Source organism: Aethalodelphis obliquidens, unplaced genomic scaffold, assembly GCF_003676395.1.
Source record: "Aethalodelphis obliquidens isolate GAN/ISIS:26980383/991018 unplaced genomic scaffold, ASM367639v1 scaffold7, whole genome shotgun sequence".
NCBI lineage: Eukaryota > Metazoa > Chordata > Mammalia > Artiodactyla > Delphinidae > Aethalodelphis > Aethalodelphis obliquidens.
Window position 1 is genome coordinate 9150359 of NW_020837951.1, and position 19379 is coordinate 9169737.

The window sequence follows — 19379 nt, forward strand, 5'->3', positions numbered from 1 at the left end:
TGGGGTTTCTCAGGAAGGGAATGAAGGAGGTCTTAGATTGCAGCGAAGAAAAAGAAAAAAAAAAGCCTCCTAGGCTCCCTGAGGCCAAGACTCAATTTGGTGGGGCCCCTACACATGGCACTTGTAAACGCTGTTAGGTAGAATTAAGGTAGCCAACAGCAAGGCAGAGGCCGGGCAGGGAGGGGTCGGAGGACGGACCTGGGTCTCAGCAGCAATATTCTCTGAGCCTCACTCTCTTGTTCCCATCATCCTCAGAGCTCCAGAAAAGTCTCATGAAAAGTAATTCTGGTCTCAGCTACTCTGTGGGAAACCATGGAAGGTCACAGAACAAGGGAGTGGAAGGAAAAGCAGTGTCCATCCCCACTCAGGCCAGAAAGAGGGGAGCAGCCTTGCCAGGTTAGCAGGGGGAGATGCACCCAGACAAGGGCGACCTCACAGATATCACCAACAAAAATGGTGCAGCGTGTGGTGGCAGGGGAGAAGGCCAGAGCCGAAGGACCCCAAGCGCACTTGAGCCGGTGCCCTGGGAAATGCTCAGGAAAAGCTGGAGAAGAGACACTGGGCAGGCCTCAAGGCATGGAAAAAAGGGAGCAGCTTCTAGAAGTTAAGCTGGAGAGGGTCGTGTTGTCACAATCCGGGACTTAGCAAGAAAAATGGGGAGATCTGGAAAGCTAGATCTGAAAGATGGAACAGTCTCTTAGGACTTCCCTTCAAAGCACTTATCACAATTTTATCTTACATTTACTTGTACGATCACTTAATTGTCTTTCTCCCTATCTAGACTTTAAGCTTCATGAAGGCAGGATGTGTTTTCATTCACCACTATACCCCCAGCTCCTAGACAGAGAGCACATAGTAGGTACCCAAAAATATAGGTTGGACAAATAAACAACTTAAAATTAAAACACTCTGGAGTGTTTGATTATTCTTTCTCTGTATTGTTGACTTTTTGTTTTTGCCAAAAAAGTACATCACCATATGAAATTATGTCACCAAGAAGTATATTATCAAAGGAAGCTATTTCCTTTTTGGAAAGAAAGAGTCATCTCACAAATACAGTGTTGTGGCTTTAGTCTGTGAGTTGTAAACACTCACTGAGAAAGGCAAGAGAATGCAGGTAAAAAGTATGATGTATTTCACTGGAAGTACACAGAAATACACCCAACAGTGGTCAGCGGTGATGTCCAGCTTGATGCCCTTAGACACTGCAACATCCCAGAGGGACCTGGCAATCAAAGGTTAATTTTGTGCAGAGGAGTTTTAGCACGAAGTGCTTCCGTGGCATCACGATTCATTGAAAACTGCCCATCACATATGATAGAACAGCACGTGCTACCACGCATCTACAACACAGAGTCATCCTACCAGGGACCGTGGACACATGAGACCCACCCGCCCTCTGAGGGCAGGGAACCCCAGTCACTCCCAGATCTGAGAGCGTGGCTGAGGGGCAGGAAGTGCAGGCTGTTTCAGAGGGGACTGCAGAAACAGGGACAACAAATTGAGAAGTTTAGCAGATAATCCCCAGCCCCCAGCCGAGGACGCTTCCCCTGACCTGCAGAGAAGTTACAAAATTAAATTTTTATAAACAAACACTTGGCATCTTTTACTTCAAGCAGCAACAGGGCCTCTGCTCATTTGAAAGTGGTTGTAGCCTCGAGGGTCAGCAGCCCATCTAGCGCCTAGCTCTTGGGGCTGCGTGTCACGGTACTTAACGCGCCCTGTGCACAGGGAGGGATTAATCCTCCAGCAGATGCGACAGAGAGAGGCCTGGCCACAGTCCGCAGCAGAGCTTCCTCAGCCACCGCACTTCTGTCTCAGTATCTCTGCAGCCCGGCCACCACCCAACGCCTCGCACTTCGGTTTGGATGTCGACCTCACACGAAACTCCTCCGGATGAAAGGAATGGGGAGTGCCTCCCTGCCTGCCCACCCCGTGCCTTCCCCCATTCCCCTCGAACTCAGGGTCAGACCTCTGAGGAAGCAGATGCTTATCTGGGAAGAGTCCAGCGGTCAGTCCAAAGAGAGGACTCCCGCCCCCCTCCCTGAAAGGGCTTTCGGAGGGAGCTCGGACGCTCTGCCTCGGCGTGCAGGGGCTGGGTAATTGCCGGGCTGACCCTCTGGAGCCGCCTGCCCTGCTCACCTTTCATGATAATGCCTGGTACAGCCTCATCATGAAATGTGCTTATTAATCTTACTCATTTGACACTGCGCTCTTCTGCCCTGAGCTAGATGTTAGGAGAAAATGATAGGGATAGATTCTGCTCCTGTCAGACTTACCAAGACTTTCAGAAAACCAGACTATCAAAGGCCATCTGTCGCCCACTAGCCAAGCATTCACGGTGACCCCGAAGGTACAAGCAGAATGTTAAAGACACAGATCCACAAGAGGGAACAGCGAGAAGACCTGGGCCACACCCCAGGCACCCCCCCGCCCCCAGAGAGCTGCCGCGGAGCCAGTCCTCCCAGAGATGGCATGTACCAAGCCCCCGACCTGATTCACGCCTCACTGCTTCATATCTAATTCATCAAAAGACACTTGGGCTTCTCAAATCAGGAACATTTTTATTAGCTTCCCCAGGAGTTTTATGGCACAAAGCCATATCTAATGATTCTATTTTATGGCAAGTTATACATTCAAACAGTGCTCTGAAGTCAGGCAGCAGGTAAGACTCAAATCTTTGTCAAAAAAGATTCCCCCGTTCTTTCACTTTTAAAATGTTTATAAGCTTTCAAACAGTTGGGGAAGTGATGTGGAGCATTTTAACAGGCTTCCCCTTCTCACACGGGGCCCGGCATGGGCTGACGCAAAACGCACCGCACTGTTCGCAACGGGAGCTGACTTCGCCTGCCCACCTCCTCCGCCTGGGGACATCTGGCAATGTCTGGACACGGTTCTGGTTGTCACAACTCGGGGGTTTGTGCTATGGGCATCTAGTAGGAAGAGGCCAGGGATGCTGCCCGACTACACACTATTTTCTGATCATCTGGCCCAAAATGTCAGCAGTGCCGAGGTTGAGAAACCCTGCCTTTGGGCTTCTTCTGGACTAGGCATGGCAGCCCTCCCACCCCTGGGACACCAGACACTGATCTGATCACTGTGCCAGGTTTTCAGTGCTGGCTAATGAGACTTGTATTCTTTTATGTATTCTTGGTGCACATTTTCAATGAGCAAGAATAAAACGTCATCATAAACAAAATGAGGAAAGTGAAAATAAGACCACCTCAGAAGCTCAGAACACATGACAACAGTCACTGTTAACTAAACCCTCCCCATAGTTCCTCTGCACTTTTTAAGCTTCACCCAAAACGGAATTTACCTACTGAAAAAACAAAATAACCAATTCCAGCCATCGGTACTACTGAACACCACCACAGATGCCTGCTGAAAAGCAAAGCAATACTGCTCTACTGCGGTGATGTGGTCAGTGAGAGCCCTGGACTTGGGAGGGGGTCTGGTCCTGATTCACCGCTCCCAAGGGCTGGGGCTCCGTCACTTCCCTTCTCAGAGCTTGAGTGCTCCTGATCAGCACAGTGGAGAGAAAGCAACTTCCCCTCCCAGCCTCCAGGGAATCATGAGAGCCAAATGAGTTCACGGGTAGGAAACTGCTTTGTAACCCGTAAGGGGCTATATAAACATACGTCGATACATTTACGACATTTATACATGTAGGACAATGTGTGACAGCAAACCAAGGGTCTTTCAGACTCGTGGATCCTTTTCATGAAATGTCACAGCTAGAAATGACTTTGGAAATCAACTAATCCAACCCTGTAGTTTTACGGAATGTGAAGATGACCATCACAGAGGTCAAGGGACCCAGCTAAGGCCATGAAACAGCCCAGAAGGGCTCAGGTCATCTACTCCCAGGACGCTCCCCACGCCTTCCCATTGGTGACGTCTTCCCTGTTTTAAGTTCCTAGAGAGAAGAAGCACATCTTACACACAGGGTTCAGAGGGCCTTGAACACAGGAGATAACTATTTGCCGAATCAGCGAATCTTGACTTACTACGTCGTAGCCTGTCGGGGCTCGGTTCCGAGAAGCCACCACCCCCACTCCCGTGATGGGATCCATTGACGTCTCTGGCAAGGCTTCTGAAAGGTCTTTGACTTCAGGCATGGCGGATTGCTCCTGGTTCCAAAAAGGAAAAAGAAAGCGTACAATTCAAACGGAGCATTTAAAGTGAACGATGTCAAGTCTCGCACAGACAGAACCAGCGTCTTGGGGCAAATATCCTGAACTAAGCTCCACGTACCTGGACTGGCTAAGGGAGCCCTGGACCCTTTCCTCCGATCAAGAATTCAAGTCATCTCCAGCCCCTGCTCTTCTCAAGTGAGCTTTGAACACTCTCCTGCCCAGCTGCCTGACTTCTGAACAGATACCACCAGCTTCTCTGAGGATGAATCAGACACGGCTAAATCTCACAGTACCTTCCGTCTCTCTCCCTCACAATACCTCCCTGCAGAAGTGCAGCCTTCCAAATTCACAGCCTCTACCACATCCAAGGGAGGACTGTTCGGGCAGCAGAGCTCTGCAAACACACAGAAGAAAGTGCTCTGGGCGTGGAGGCCAAGGCATGGCAGTGGAGTCCAGGCTCTGTGACTTACTAGCTGGGGACCGGGCAAGCAAGAGGTCAGGACACTGACAGTCGCAGAGCTGCTGTGAGAACTAAAGGAGTCACGTAAATCAAGGGCCTGGAGAGGCTCCCTGGCACATAGTAGGCGCTCAACAAAAAGCAGATGAGACTGGAGGGTTCGGGATACAAAGGTCCAGTGTGACTGGCCAGAAACATGGTTGGTGCTGCTCCCAAGAGGACCGGCGGGTCCCTTTGTTGTGTTTAATCCAGCAGGTCATGTGGGCACTTACTCAAAGCTAAACACTAACAATGACCATAATTCTTGTTGGGCACTTTGGGAGAAAGGGAGGGAAATGCAATTATTATTCTGCTGCTGATTGCCTCTTGATGTGACCAGAGGAGACAAGCAGAATATAGAGAGAGCACCGGGTCTGGGCAGCTCGAGTGGCAGCGCACCAGAAAGCAAATGAAAAACCTAACACCTTATGTAAATGGCTTTTAGTGCTTTTAAAAGGACAAGCTGTGAAAAAGAGCAAGTTAAATTCTACCTCCTTCTGCAGCAACTGAACTCCACTGGCTGTAGGTCTGCCAGACCTCTCAAGGCTGGGCACTGCTTCTAAAGTAAACCAAACGCCCTGCCTAACCAGGCAGGCAGGAGGAATATTCTTAGTTCTCAGCCTAGAATCAGGAAAGGCAGAGGCTATTAAAAATGACTACAGCCTCCTGAATAGTAACAACCAGAATGCTGTATGCAAGTTACCGTGTAATCAGCGTCCCCTGGAACCCACGAAAGGCTCCAGAAACAGACTTGTCAGTGCAACGGAGCCAAGTCTTGGGTTAAGGCTAGGAAGTGCCTGGCAGCAGCCACACTCTCAGCTTCTGTTTATGACAAAAGCCAAACTAAGTTATGCTTTACTTAATTCTACTGAAAACAAACTTCTAGAAGCACAGGGCAGGGGGGACAGGACACCAAACCACATCACTGCATCGTTTTCTGTTTTAAAATTTCACTTACCAGGCAGCTTTACCTGCATAAAGAACAGGGTTTAATGCTTCCTGCACACAGTAGGCACTAAATAAATATTTACTGACGGAATCTGCATACATGCCCCCAATAAAGGTTTAGAATTAAATATCTGCACCAGCCCAATCCAAAGCAAACACTGATCAAAAAGTACTTCACTTGGAAAACCCCATATTCCTGGTAACATGGAAATAACGTTGCTGCAGTTTGCAAAATATTGGTACCTGCTGTTGGTTACCAAAATGCTTGCAATTAACAACTCATTAATAGAATGTACAGTTCTGCCAGTGCTAAAATATCATGCTGTGAATTTAATAAAGAACATCAGAGGTAAGTGTTGTTGTTTTTTAAGATAGTAGGGCTTCCACTATCTGAGAGAGAGAGGGGGGAAGTGAGCATGCGAATAAATAAGAAACATTTTATTAGCTGAGAGATGCCCGTCCTCGGGTCACCACATCCTCAGCCACGTACTGATGACAATGGCCCTCCTCTGCTCTGCAGCGTGAGCAAGGGCAGGGGGCTGACGCCGCTGCTCCCACAATGCACCGGGCAGCCCAGCACCGGGCCCCAAGATGGCTGCGGGCGGCCTCCCCGAGCAGACAAAGAAGCCGGCGGCCGGACCCGCGTGCCTAGTCATGGCCCGGCCTGCAGGCTGGGAGGATGCGGCAGCCAGGGCATTAGCACTGAGCATCTCGGATGCACGCCTCCCTCTTTCCTCCCCCCCCACGCCCCCCCGCAGTGACTGTGCCCTGGGGATCCAGCAGCCTTTGTGAGATACAGACAAATGACTCCTCGCCACGCGGAGCTCCGCAGTGGAGGAAGCACCACCACCAGCAAAGGAAGCTTTTAATGAGAAACGCCCAAGATATCCACGGCAGAGGCAATCACTCAAAGCAGCCTGCCCTGAATTACATATTTTCTGACTGCAAATTACTCTTAACAGCGTCTCTACCGTCACTTCAATTGACCTTCCTAACAAAAGGCCATTTATTAACTAGCTCTCGGTGCTCCCCGGGCTGTGCGAAGCCTCCAGCCAGAAGGGATGGCACCACTGTGTCCGCGGCTGCCTGGGTCACAGGCCAGGCCTCTGTGAGGGGGAGAAGAAGCCATTAATGCCGGGCTGCAGAGCAGACCTGCCGCGGGGGAGGCGGGGCGGCGGCAGGGTGTTTAAGGCCAACATTAACCTGTCTTGCAAGATGCGATGCTGGGCTACAGCAGAAAACGCGAAGGCCTACTTTCAACAGCTGGTGTCATCCTCAGCACTGCCCGCCCAGCACCCACCTCTATCTCCAAATCCTAGCTGCACACAAAACACACTAACACACCTCCCCACATGCGAACAGCACCCTGCAATTACCAAAAAGCTTTCTCGGGCTCCTTCTCAATCGATGCTCACACCAAACCTAGAAGGTGGCTGGGGCGTATTATCCCTATTTCAGAGGAGGAAAACGGAAGCCTGGAGTTCTCAGACACCAAGAGCTGGCAGAGGGCAGAGCCCAACGGGACCTCTGGCTCTCCTTCCCCAGCCTGGTCTGCTTTCCATACACTGTGTAGAGACAGACGGACTTACCATCCGATATCCCATCAAGAAAGCACTTTGAACACCAATTATATTTTAAAATGCCAACGCTCTTCTTTCCCTAGCTGTAGCCCAGTAACGGAAGCAAGGGGGAGAAAAGTACAGAAAGATAGAAGTAACATGGGATTAATTTTCCCCACACCTCAGTTTCAAGATTCAACATTTCCCTCATAAATAATTTACAACAATAAAAATGAGCTAAGGCCATGTTTGTGTACGACGGAGGTAAATTTAGACCTAATGAGGGAGATCTGAGCCCTGCACAGGAGGGAACAGGTTGATGTATAGCACGGTGTGAGTGCGATCCACGGCACACGGGGGCTCCATTACCAACTGGAAGTCACAGGGCCAACCGGGGTGGAGGTACAATTGGGGAAACTTCTACCGTCCCAGCTGTGGCTGCAAGGAGGGCTTCCACAGAAAAAGCCAAAAGTTGATGCAGTATTTTAGAGGCCAAGATAGCAGATGCTGAGATTTCTGAGAACTACAGGATTGAGCCAACCTAAAGCTAAGTCGGTTCTCAGTAAACGCCAGGTAAGGAATGAAGATGGTGGCAGCACCTGGGAGTCACATCTGCCCTCGGGCACGGAGAGGGTACATCGGCGACACTGACCTTGATCTAGTCCTCCTAGCTTGACCTCGCAGGTCATTTGGTCCCTATCCCGACCTCTACCCCAAGTGTGCAGCCAGCCTCACTCAGATCACTGCCAAGGCTGGGGGCTACAGAGCCTCGCTCTGGACAGGCCTGTCCGTGTCTGCCCCGAGAGGATTTCTCTGCAAGGTGGGGAGAGAGACAGAGAATGAGTGTATGAGTGTATGAGTGAGAGAGTGTGTGTGTGTGTGTGTGTGTGTGTGTGTGTGTGTGTGTGTGTGTGTGTGTGTGTGTGTGTGTGTGGTACATACTGGGACTAGAGGGACTGGATGGGGTCAGTTAGGGTGAGGTGTGATTTCCAGGCCAGCAGGATTTTTTCCACGCTGTGTTCAATGAGTTCTATCCAATAACACTGGGTAAGAGAACAGCTTCCTACGTGAGCCTGCAATGCTGCAAACAGTGCCTGGGGGAGGCCCCAGCTCCCAGCACTGCAGCACCTCACCAGTGCTGTCATCCCAGGTTCACAGAGAAATGAACTTTAACTATAAAGCCCCTTCATACAGACAGCACACGGCTCCCTTGTAGCTGATCAAAGAATTACTACAACAGTGTACTTAATCCCTATAAGTCAGCAGTGCTGGGCTTAACTGATGCTGAACATTGTTTCAGAATCAAAGGCGTGCCTCCCGGCCCCAGTCTGGGAGAAAACTAAGCTACTGTATCACAGTTGAAAACTCAGGGGAACTTTGATATCATCTCTGTTTAATTTCCCCGGCCCTGTGAGCCTGGGGTTTATCTCGTTTTATCAGCTCCTGTACTGAAATCAAAACCCAACTAGCAGAGCTCAGACCTCTCTCCACGGAGGCCCTTCCAGCAGCAGGGTGGGGTGCAGGCCGAGGAGTTTAAAGCACTTTGCGCCCGGGGGCGGGGGGAGGCAACAACTGCCGGGGGGCAGGGGGTGCTGCCTTCAAAGGAGGCGCAGCAGGGACCCCGGGTGAGGAAGGAAGGCCGACTCAGAAGCGGAGCCCTCGCTGCCCACCAGAGCTGAAGGTGGGACTCGCACACAACTTCTGAGGAGAGTAATTTCAAAGTACTGCGGGGGGGAGCAGGTTAAATTGGGCTACTGCAGTTGAAATGACAAAACCAGTGAGTTAATTAAGTCCCTACAGAAGGATGAACTTGTGATCAGATTGTTTGAAATCCAAAGTCAAGGGCACAAAAGACAAACTGTCTGCCCACATCTAGCAGCTTGTGGGGCTGAGGAAAAGCAGTGGATAAATAGTTCACTCCCTATGGGAAACGGCCGAAGAGCAGGGCCTCCACCGGGAACGGCCGTCCCCCAGGAAAAGCTCTGGCTCTGGCCGTCGTGGGGCAGCTCTCTGCCTGTTTCCCAGCAACAGCAGTGGTACCAGTGGGCTGCGGGGAACCCGTGCCCTCCTCTGTTGCTCCATGATTCCTGGCACCTTCCTGCTAACAAATCTTATGCAGGGGACAGAGGACAGGGGAGGCCAGGCTTCACCAATGCACCCACAACACACACACATACACAAACTGGGCCACCTCAGGCAGCCCTGGTGCAGAGCCCTACCTCCTAAGGAGACTGCAGGCTGAGGCCAGAGTCCCTGCGGCAAACAGGCACATGGCCAGCCGGCTCTGGGGGCTGCCCATGGGGGACCCAGGCTGAGAGGCGTCCACTACGGAACCTCAGGATAGCATCCTGGCGCCACCTGTACTACTTATCTAGTGACCAGTCAGAAACCAAATCGTTCTGACAAATGCTGTTGAGTACGACCTGGTGGCAACAGGCCACAGGCTGCTGGGAAGGCTGCTAAGATACTGGGGAACTAAAGCAGATATTTTCCTAAGCTCCCCTAGATCACAAAGAACTTTCCAGCTAGGGAACTAACAATGGCAAGCACTTCCTTTTTCTCCAGTGAAGGTCTGTTACTTCTAATAGGAGAACCTGGTGTACAAATGCATCCATTCCATCAGACCTATGTTTAGACTGATATTAACCATTGGATTACCAAACCCATTTTCCATAAACCATGTGAGGCGGGCCTGCGGTTTGGGCTGCTGCAGCCCGTACAGCGCAGTGCTAGATCCTGGAGTTCTCTCGCCCCAGATAAATCAGGATCAAGTTCTACAGCGCTGCCGTGGCCAAAGGCCTGCCCCTACGGGCCCGAATGTGAAAAACCAGGGAGCCTGGTGCGCTCCAGGAGGCGGGGGCGTTCTCCAGTACACTGTGAGCCCCACCGCAACCTGCAACTCGCTCACAATCACTGCAAATGAAGGTCGTCCCCACCCACTCCCATCAGGTCTAGTGTCATACTGTCGCCTGGAGAGAAGGAAGGACACTGACAGAAGGCAGATGCCCTACAAATGAACCCACCCCAGGAGGACCCAAGAGCAACGTTCTCTTGATATTCGGTGACATAAAATGGTCACAGCCTTGGCTTGACGGCCACAGTGTCCAGAGCAAAAATGTCACCTCAATGCTGGGCAAATGGGCTCCCAGGCCAGAATCATGAGAACACCTGGCTTCAGGTCAGCAGACACCTCCCATCACGACCACCCACTCTGTGACTTGCACATGGGTCTTCAGAGTTTCTCTGGTCATACAATCATTCTGTGTGCTGATGACTTCCAAATTACCTCCACGGCCCGGACTTTTCTCCTGAGACTCAGACGAGTGTGTCTAGTACCCTGCTGGCTATTGTCACCCAAGTGTCCCATTAATACCTCAAACCTGGCTGACCTTGCCATCCTCCCACCTGAAGCATCTCCCACGTTCCTGGTACCTAACAGGACCTGGTGCGTAACAGTCAGCCCACAAATGTTTACAGAGAGCCCTTGTGCTGAGCGTGACACAATGGTGAAGATGGAAACCCCAACATTCTGGATGAGGAGTTCTCAAACTCTAGCATGCATGAGTCACCTAAAGAATTCCCTAAAACAGAGTCTTAAACCCACTCCCAGAGATACTGATTCAACTGGTCTAGGGTGGGGCCTGAGAAGCTGCATTTCTTTTCTTTTTTATAAATTTATTTTATTTAATTCATGTTTATTTTTGGCTGTGTTGGGTCTTCGTTGCTGTGCACGGGCTTTCTATAGTTGCAGCGAGCAGGGGATACTCTTTGTTGCAGTGCGCCGTCTTTTCATTGTGGTGGCTTCTCTTGTTCCGGACCACAGGCTCTAGGCGCATGGGCTTCAGTAGTTGTGGCACACAGGCTTAGTTGCTCCACGGCATGTAGGATCTTCCTGGACCAGGGATCGAACCCGTGTCCCCTGCATTGGCAGGGAGATTCTTAGCCACTGCACCACCAGGGAAGTCCCAGAAGCTACATTTCTAACAAGATCCAGGTGATGCTGAAACAGCAGGTCCATAGTCCAAACTTTGACTACAAGGCAGTAGGTACTCATTAGATGTTTGATGAAGAAGGAAGGGAGGGAGGGAGGAAGGAACCTGAAGGTCATCATCCATGGGGAACAGCCTCAGAGTAAGTCCCCCAGTCTTTCCCTCCCCAACACAGGTTGCCCAAGAGCACCCAGTTCCTCCCCTATGGCACCCATCCCACCATTCAAAATCTGGGTCACATCTCCCATTCACCCCAAACCTTCCCCACTGCCCAGCCAGACAGGTGCTGTCACTAAGAATCCTGATGTTGTCCAAGGACATGGCCTTAGCACATACATGTGCACACATGCACGCACGCACATACACACTTACACACAGTCTTGCCTCTCAGAAGGCTATAATACTTTCCCTAGCAGAACATCAGTTATGCAAAGGTATATGTCCACCACAGTGCCTAGCCCACAATGAGAACTCAATAGATGGATTACGGATAGATAGATGGTTGGATGGATGGATGGACGGGAGGATGGATGAATGAAGTTCCTGTCCTCCTCTCAAAATCGCCAATGTTTCATCGGATTAAGGGGGGCATATAAAGCACCAGAGGCAATGGTGAGAGTGCCACGCTGGGGTCACTGATGCTCCACGCAGGACAAACACCACGATCCCAGGGCTGGGCCATCTGCCGAGGAAGGGAGGTGGGACTGTGGCACTCCAGGGGGTTCCAGAAGTGGGTGTGACTCAGCTGGAGCAGGCTGGATGAGAGCCTGGCAGGAGGCTGCACGAAGACTCCCCTAAGGAGTTTGTAAAAACTACAGCTGCCTGTTCCAACCCCCAGGTTCTGATCTAATTGATCTGGGCTGGGTCAGAGACTGGAGAATGCAGAGCCCAGGTGCAGTGCCACTGTGCTGGGTGACACAGCGACGAATAAGTCATGGGTACTGCCTGCAGGGCTCACGGGCTGGAGGAAATGTCCCGAAAGAAAGGGACCGCAAATGAGGCGATGCTCCCTTTTGCTGGGCAGTCAGGGAGCTGGCCTTCCTGAAAGATGGAGGGTGCAGAGTACTGCAAGGAGTGCAGGCAAAAGACACGGCACCAACGGTGGCGTGAATAGTCCCAGACTGTCTGGGGAACTGTAAGTAGCAGATGGGCTCTGAAACAAGCTTATGAAACGCTTAAACAAACAAATAAACAAAACCGTTAAATACCTGTCTGCACTTCTCTGCTATTTCTGAGGTCTAAGTAATGATGTGGATCCACAGGAAGGAGCGCCCCAGTGGTCAGAAGGAAGAGATTCCCAAGTCTTGCGTTCCTATTTCCTCTCCTGTAAATGAATGCTTCTCAAGCCAAGGCCACTTCCTGCAGACCCTATAGGGCCTCTTCATGCTATTAGCTCAGGGAAGGATTGGGAGGTAAAGCAGAGGAATGGAAAGGGTGCAGACTTGGGACTCAGAGGGACCAGGGCTTGAGTCGCAGCTCTGACACAGCTGTGTGACCCCAAGCAATTCAACTGAATTGGGCCTAAGTTTCCACGCCCCTCAAATTGGAATAATGGATGATAATATTTTCTTTACAAGGTTTTAATGTATATAAGGAACTTGCAGAACTTCCATCAAAAGATACAATCAACAGAGTGAAAAGACATCCAAAAGAATGGGAGAAAATATTTGCAAATCATATACCTGATAAGAGGTTAAAATCCAAATCTATTAAGAACTCCTACAACTTAGCAATAACAAAAAGCAAATAACTCGATGAAAAAATGGGGAAAGGACTTGAAAAAGGACATTTCTCCAAAGCTGATATACAAGTGGCCAACAAGCATCTGAAAAGATGTTCAACATCATTCCTCATTAGGGAAATGCAAACCAAAGCCACAGTGAGATATCATCTCATACCCATTAGGACGGTTGCTACCAAAACCCAGAAAATTAGTGTTGGTGAGGATGTGGAAAAATCGGAAACCTGGTGCACTGTTGGCGGTAATGGAAATGCAGCAGCTACGGAAAACACTGTGGTGATTCCTCAAAATATGAAAAATAGAATTACTATATGACCTGGCAATTCCACTTCTGGATATATACCCAAAAGAACTGAATACAGGGTCTCAAAGAGATATTTGTACATACATGCTCACAGCAGCATTATTTGCCATAGCCAAAAGGTGGAAGCAACCCAAGTGTCCACAGACAGGTAAATGCATAAGCAAAATGTGGTCATACATACAAGGTAGTATTATTCAGTCTTAAAAAAGGAAGGAAATTCTGACACTTGTTGCAGTGTGGGTGAACCTTGAAGACATTATGCTAAGTGACATAAGGCAGTCACAGAGAGACAAATACTCACAAATATGATTCCATTTATATGAGGTACTTGGAGTAGTCAAATTCCTAGAAAGTAGAATGGTGGTTGCCAGAGGCTGGGGAGGGGGAAACAGGAGTTTTATGAGTACAGTTGACCTTTGAACAATGAAGGGGTTAGGAGTGCCAAAACTTCCAGCAGTCGAAAATCCGAATATACCTTAGAGTTGGCCCTCCGAATTCGGAGTTCCTCTGTATCTGTGGTCCTGCATCTGGGGATTCAACCGACCGCGGACGGTGTAGTACTGCAGTAGTTACTATGGAAACAATTCCACGTATAAGTGGACCTGCGCAGTTCATACCCATGTTGTTCAAGAGTCAACTGTATAGAGTTTTAGTTTTGCAAGATGAAAACGTTCTGGAGATTCGCTGCACAACAGAATGAATGTACTTAATGCCACTGATGTATACATTTAAAAACAATTAGGATGGTAAATTTTATTTTGTGTGTTTCACAATATTTTTAAAAAGCATCTATAATCGGGGTTCTCAAATTTCAGTAAGCATCAGTACAACCCAAGATTCTTGTTAAACATGCAGATTCTGGGGCCCCTTCCCCAGATATTCTGATTCAAGATCTGGGTTTGAGGCCCTGGGTTCTGCATTTTAATATACATCCTAAGGGTTATTTCTTAGTTCATTAAGAATTCATCTATTTCTCTCTCCTAAAGGATATTTTTTTGAACATTTTGCTGTGCTGATCAGTATCTGTTTGAAAAAAAAAAAAAGTGTGTGTGTGTGTGTGTGTAGAACAATCCCGTGTTGATCCTAGCCACAGGCCCAGCAAGACGGCCCTCCAGTCTTCAGGGGAGTACGGGATGCTGCAAAGCTCTAGTATGTGACCCCTGGGCTCTAGGCCCACGGGCCTCTCACATTTCAGCCTAGACAAGCTCTGCATCCCGCCAGAAGTGTGTCAAGTAAACCAGCGCTTGCCCACAGGATGTCCCCAACAAGAAGGCAACGTCAAGCACACCCTGCCTCCCATGCAGCTGGAGAGAAGAGATGTGAGGTTGGCAACCCCGCTGCAAACAGTGCCGACAATTCAGGGAAACCACAATTCCCAAGGGCGGCCCAGCGAGCACAAAGCCAAGGAGAGCCAGTGGGGCCAGTGCAACGCTGATCAGGGAGGGCCTCAGAGAGAGCGAGAACAGCCTGGGGAGAGGCAGCTCATTCAAAGAACCCAGGCCTCCCCTCCCACAAGCCAACGCGCAACCGAGACCGCTCACTCAACCACAGCCAACTAAATACAGTGTTCTCAGCCCACCACATCCAACCATGTAGTCATTTGTTATTTTCACCATCATAATAGCACCTTTGACATTTCCCACTCTTGACTCCAACACCGTCATGACTTTCCAGTGTGGCAAGGATGTCGCTCTTTGAGCACGAAGCATGGAGCAGTTCCAACCTGCTAAGGCAGCGGGGCCGGGGACACTTGGATTCTGATGCTTCCTCAAGCAAATCTGCTGTGAAACTGATAGAGATGAACCTTCAGCGCCCACTCCCCCCTTCCAAGGCCCTGAGAGGGGATCACAATGTGTTCACACGGTTGTATGGTTTTGTAAAGCACCAAGATATCCTGGTACACAAACAAGACATTCTTGCATTGTTTTTCTTATAGTCCTCCCCCACCACAACAAACTGTCAAAACAGCAGACCCACAAAACCGGGGTCTGACGTTAGATCCCACTTACATTTAGTGAGGGCCCACCAACGCCCTCCACAGTGTCACACACATTCATACACATTAGCCCATTCAGCCTTACGGGGTAGCTTTTATTCTTAGGCCCCTTTAACAAATGAGGAAATGGGGATTCAGAAAGGTCCCATGAGGTTCCATGACTTGCCTAGGGTCTCCTGGGTTCCAGGAGGTAAACTGACATTCTAAGCCCAGTGTTCTTTCTACTCTACCATCCCTTCCTAGTGGCCCTAAATAATAACCACAAACAGAAAGGCACTCTAAAAAAACCTGAAGCTACTCTTCTGATTAACCAGTTAACAAACCCTTAATAATAACCACTAATTTTTAATTTTTTTAATTTTATTTTTTTAACCACGCCATGCAGCACGCAGGATCTTAGTTCCCCAACCAGGGATCAAACCTGTGCCCCCTGCAGTGGAAGCGCAGAGTCTTAACCAGTGGACCGTCAGGGAAGTCCCAATAACCACTAATTTCTATTAACTACTTGCCCTGTGGCATGAATGGAGCTGAGCACTTCTAATATTTCATTTACTTCTTACTATAATTCTATGAGATAGATATTGTCATTAGCCTCACTCTACAGATGAGGAAACTGAGGCTCAGAAAAGTTCACTAATTTCCCTAAGAACACACAGTAAGTAGAAAAGCCAAGGCTTAAGCTGAGGCCTAATTATAAAGTCCTTGCATTTAATCATGGTGCACTGTTCCAGCTAAAAGTGGGGAAAAGCCCACCAGCGGGAAGGAGGCAGGGCAGGGAAATGCCTTCAGCATAAGTCAGGAGTGCGGCCTAAATGCTAAAAGGAAGGAATAAAAAATGTGGATTAAAGAAGATGATCCTAAGCTCAAATGAACCAGTAATTGCTGTGTCAACTGCTGCACATGGGTCTTGGTGCCCAGGTCCCAGAAGAGGCCCCATTTAAATATTCTATGCATGGCACAATATCTTGAAATACCTGGTTCAATTTTCCACAAGCAAGAAAGGTGTCACCTGTCTCCTGTACTAATCTTCTGAGTACACTGAGTTTTTGAGTTAGTCTAGGCTTCCACACAGCTTATCTCCTAACTTTTCTAAGGCTTTTCTGGTGCAGCTGATAAGATTTTCTTGCCCTGTTAAAATGAGATGAGATCCAGCCAGCTGTCGAGAAATGTACAATGAGATTATACTGAGAAGGAATCACGGAGACAAAGGCCCCTAAAGAGACTCTGGCCTGCTGTCTGCTTTGTGGCAGAAAACTGAGCGGGGGGCTGGTTCGTGGGTGGGGGCGGGGAGCAGAGAAGGAGCAACAGCCATTTGCCTTTGGCCCTCCTGTGGCCTTCCCCTGTGCCTTGCTGAAGAGGCTGCAGAGGGGCAGGGAATACAAGAGTCATTTTTAATGGCCGGAAAGGCTGATGATTCAGGAAGAGTTGTATGTTGGTAACAAAGAGGACGAAGATGCTCAAGGGTCTGCCTTCTTCACCCGGCCCCTGCCCCTGAGCCTCACTTGCGCTGGAGTCCCCGTGGGGTTACCATCAACAGGCGCACCACCCTTCGAGCCTGGGTACTCTGGGTCTTGGGTGCCCCAGCCGGCACCTCACCTTGCACACAGGTGCCCTGGAGTTTGGGTGTCCTCTCTGCTCTGCCCAGGTCACAGATGAGGCCGCACCCTAGATCATGCCCGAGGCTCAGGTGCAGTCAGCTCGGCACCCACGTGACTACAGAGAGTGGCCCCCGGGCCCGGCCAGTGAAACCACTGTCCGGGTCTGTGCAGGTGGCCGCCGTGCCCCGGCACAGGTGGGCCGCTTCACCTCTCACTTGGGCGGACGTGGCTCTCGGGAGCCCTCACCAGCCCCGGCCCAGGTTACGCTGCTCGCACCCTGGTCCCCGAGCTCCCTCCGGCTCCGCCAAGCCGCAAGGCCAAGCCGGGGACGGGAAGCCGCGGCGCGCGCAGGGCCGAGCAGAGGCCGCCGGGCCTGTCCCCGCGGCCGGCCGGGCACACAGCCCGCAGGCCTCGGTGCGGCCCGGCTCCGCCCGTCCACCCGCCCCTCGGCCCGGGGCCTGCGCTGGCCCGCCCGCCCGCCCGCGGGGGCAGCAAGGGCGGCTCGGCCGAGCCTCCGCGGCGCCCAGCCCGCCCTGCCTCACTTAACTGTTCCCCGCTGGGGCGGCGGTGGCGGCGGCGGCTGCGGCGGCGGCGGGTCCCGGCTCCGTCTCACGCAGAAGCAGCTTCTCATCGCCCGGGCGGCGCGGAAGGGGCCGGGCCCGGGGCCCAGGCGGCGGGGCCGGCGCCGCAGGTCGAGCGCGAGCCTCACCGGGGAGCGGCAGCGGCAGGGGCGGGGCGCGGCCTGGCGGCGGCGGCGGCAGCAACAACAGCGGCGGCTCCTTCCGCGGGCCGCGGCGGCGGGCCGGGGCCTCCCGGCTCTGGCGCTGGCTCCGTGGGAGGCGCCGGGCGCCCGAGGCTGGCTCGGGCGGGAGGAGGGAGCGGGAGCCCTCGCGTCCGGAGCCCGCGCCGCCGCCTGGCCGGCACCCCGCCTCCCCGCGGCCCGGCCCGTTAGCCCCGGGCAGGGCCCCGGCGCCGCCGACCTGGCCTCTCCGAGTACGCAGGCGGCCCCCGCCCCAGCCCAGACCCACGGGAGCCCCGGGCCTGTCGGAGCCTGGGCCCCCAATTGCCCCCCTCCCCCAAGTTGGCCTCTTCCAGGGACCCGCAGCCTCCTCAGCTCTCCTAGGCCTCATTGTACCCTAGACTAATCCTTCAGCACAGCCTTAGATCCCTAGAAGCCCCCAGGCCACACACACACACCACCCGCCCCCCGTCACTTGTAGGGACACCCAGCCCTACTGAACCCCAAGCCAATCCTTCAGTTCATTACAGTTCAGGAGACCCACTGGTCCAGCTGACCCCACATAAGCTTTGCTTGGCCCTAGTCCCCACTGCTAATACCAGGCCTCTCAAACTGACCCCGATCTCCTAGCAATTCTCTGCCTTCCCCTTATGCTGGGCAAATGATCTACCCACAGAGGTCTATAGCAAGAACTATTGAGGGCTGGCCTCCAGGAAGCATGTAGAAGAAGTTTAAGCACACCTATCGCCCTACAGTACTTTAGAAAAGGTACAAGCCAGAGGAGAAAATGGAACTGGATGAGGAAGGGGGTCCAGAGCTTGGCCCTCAGCGAGGGTGGCTACTATGAAAGGTGGGAGTCAACTCTGCACCCTTAACCAAAAATGCTGTACACAGCCCCAGCAAGGCACCCCGGAGCAGTAGCCAGCATGCTATTTGTCAGAGCTGAGGACCCTGCAGGACTGATCAGCCTCACTTCGCTAATGCCTCAAGTGTAATTTTCACACATTCTAGGCTTTTCTAAAATAGCTGTTTGATCCTAAAGAAAAGGGTGCCAGGAAGAATTGGCTGGTGGGAAAAAATGTCCTGTGGGGAAGCCTTGTTAGTGTGTGCATTCCTGAGCAACTGTATCACTCAGAAATGCCACTACTTCAGATGGTTTTACAGGCAAGTTCTATCAAACCATTAAGGGACAGATAATCCTTATGTTATTTAAACTGTTACACAGAAAAAAAAGTTTTCCATTTCACTTCCGAAGTTTAGCATAACTCTGATAACAAAACTGACAGAGATAACACCAAAATGGAGAATTACAGATCAGTTATAGAACACTAGTCTCCAGAGAACTTAATGTGTTTTTTGAAAGAGGTTCTGCAGTCAAATAACTTGAGAAAGTGCTAGTGCTGGATGCCATTTCTAGTCTATATCTTTTGGAGAATACAATAAGTATTATTAAGGTCTCTGTGAAGTCCAAGAGTAAAGAAACCTGATTAACCTGGCATTTCCCAAACTCATATGAGCCAGGACCACCTGTTCAGAGTTCACCAATTAATCTCTAACATGTGAATCATTACTCTTATAGACCAATCTGCTTAACTATATAGTAGTTGCAAAATTTTAGCAATTTGAATCCAACTTGCTGTAAAACAAGTCAAAATCCACCATAATCAAGCAAGATTTATTCCAAAAGTACAAGGATGATTCAACATTAGGGAGTATGTAAATTCATTTCATTATTAAAGAAAAGTAAATCACAGGATATTATCAACAGGAGAAATACTTTTAAAATATTTGATAAATTCAACACCAATACCTTACAATTTTCTTAAAAAACTCTTAATGAACTAGGAAGAAAACTTAAGTTTCTTAACAT

At 50.6% G+C, this 19379-nt stretch overlaps 1 protein-coding gene across 5 annotated transcripts in view; it reads right to left on the bottom strand.

Annotated features, from left to right (window-relative positions):
- MVB12B (multivesicular body subunit 12B) overlaps nt 1-17562 on the bottom strand; it is a 176853-nt gene extending 159291 nt beyond the window's left edge. Inside the window, exons 1-2 of one of the 5 annotated variants that reach the window (XM_027104850.1) lie at nt 17318-17559; nt 4011-4133 (exon numbers count right to left, since the gene is read on the bottom strand). In XM_027104850.1, the coding sequence (XP_026960651.1) occupies nt 4011-4133; nt 17318-17401 (207 nt within the window). In that variant the 5' untranslated portion in view covers nt 17402-17559. Of the gene's footprint in view, nt 1-4010; nt 4134-4257; nt 4665-5338; nt 5475-17317 lie in introns of those variants that run through there. The other 4 variants (XM_027104851.1, XM_027104852.1, XM_027104853.1 and 1 more) reach the window with 4 other exon arrangements.
- Nucleotides 17563-19379: the final 1817 nt, after the last annotated feature.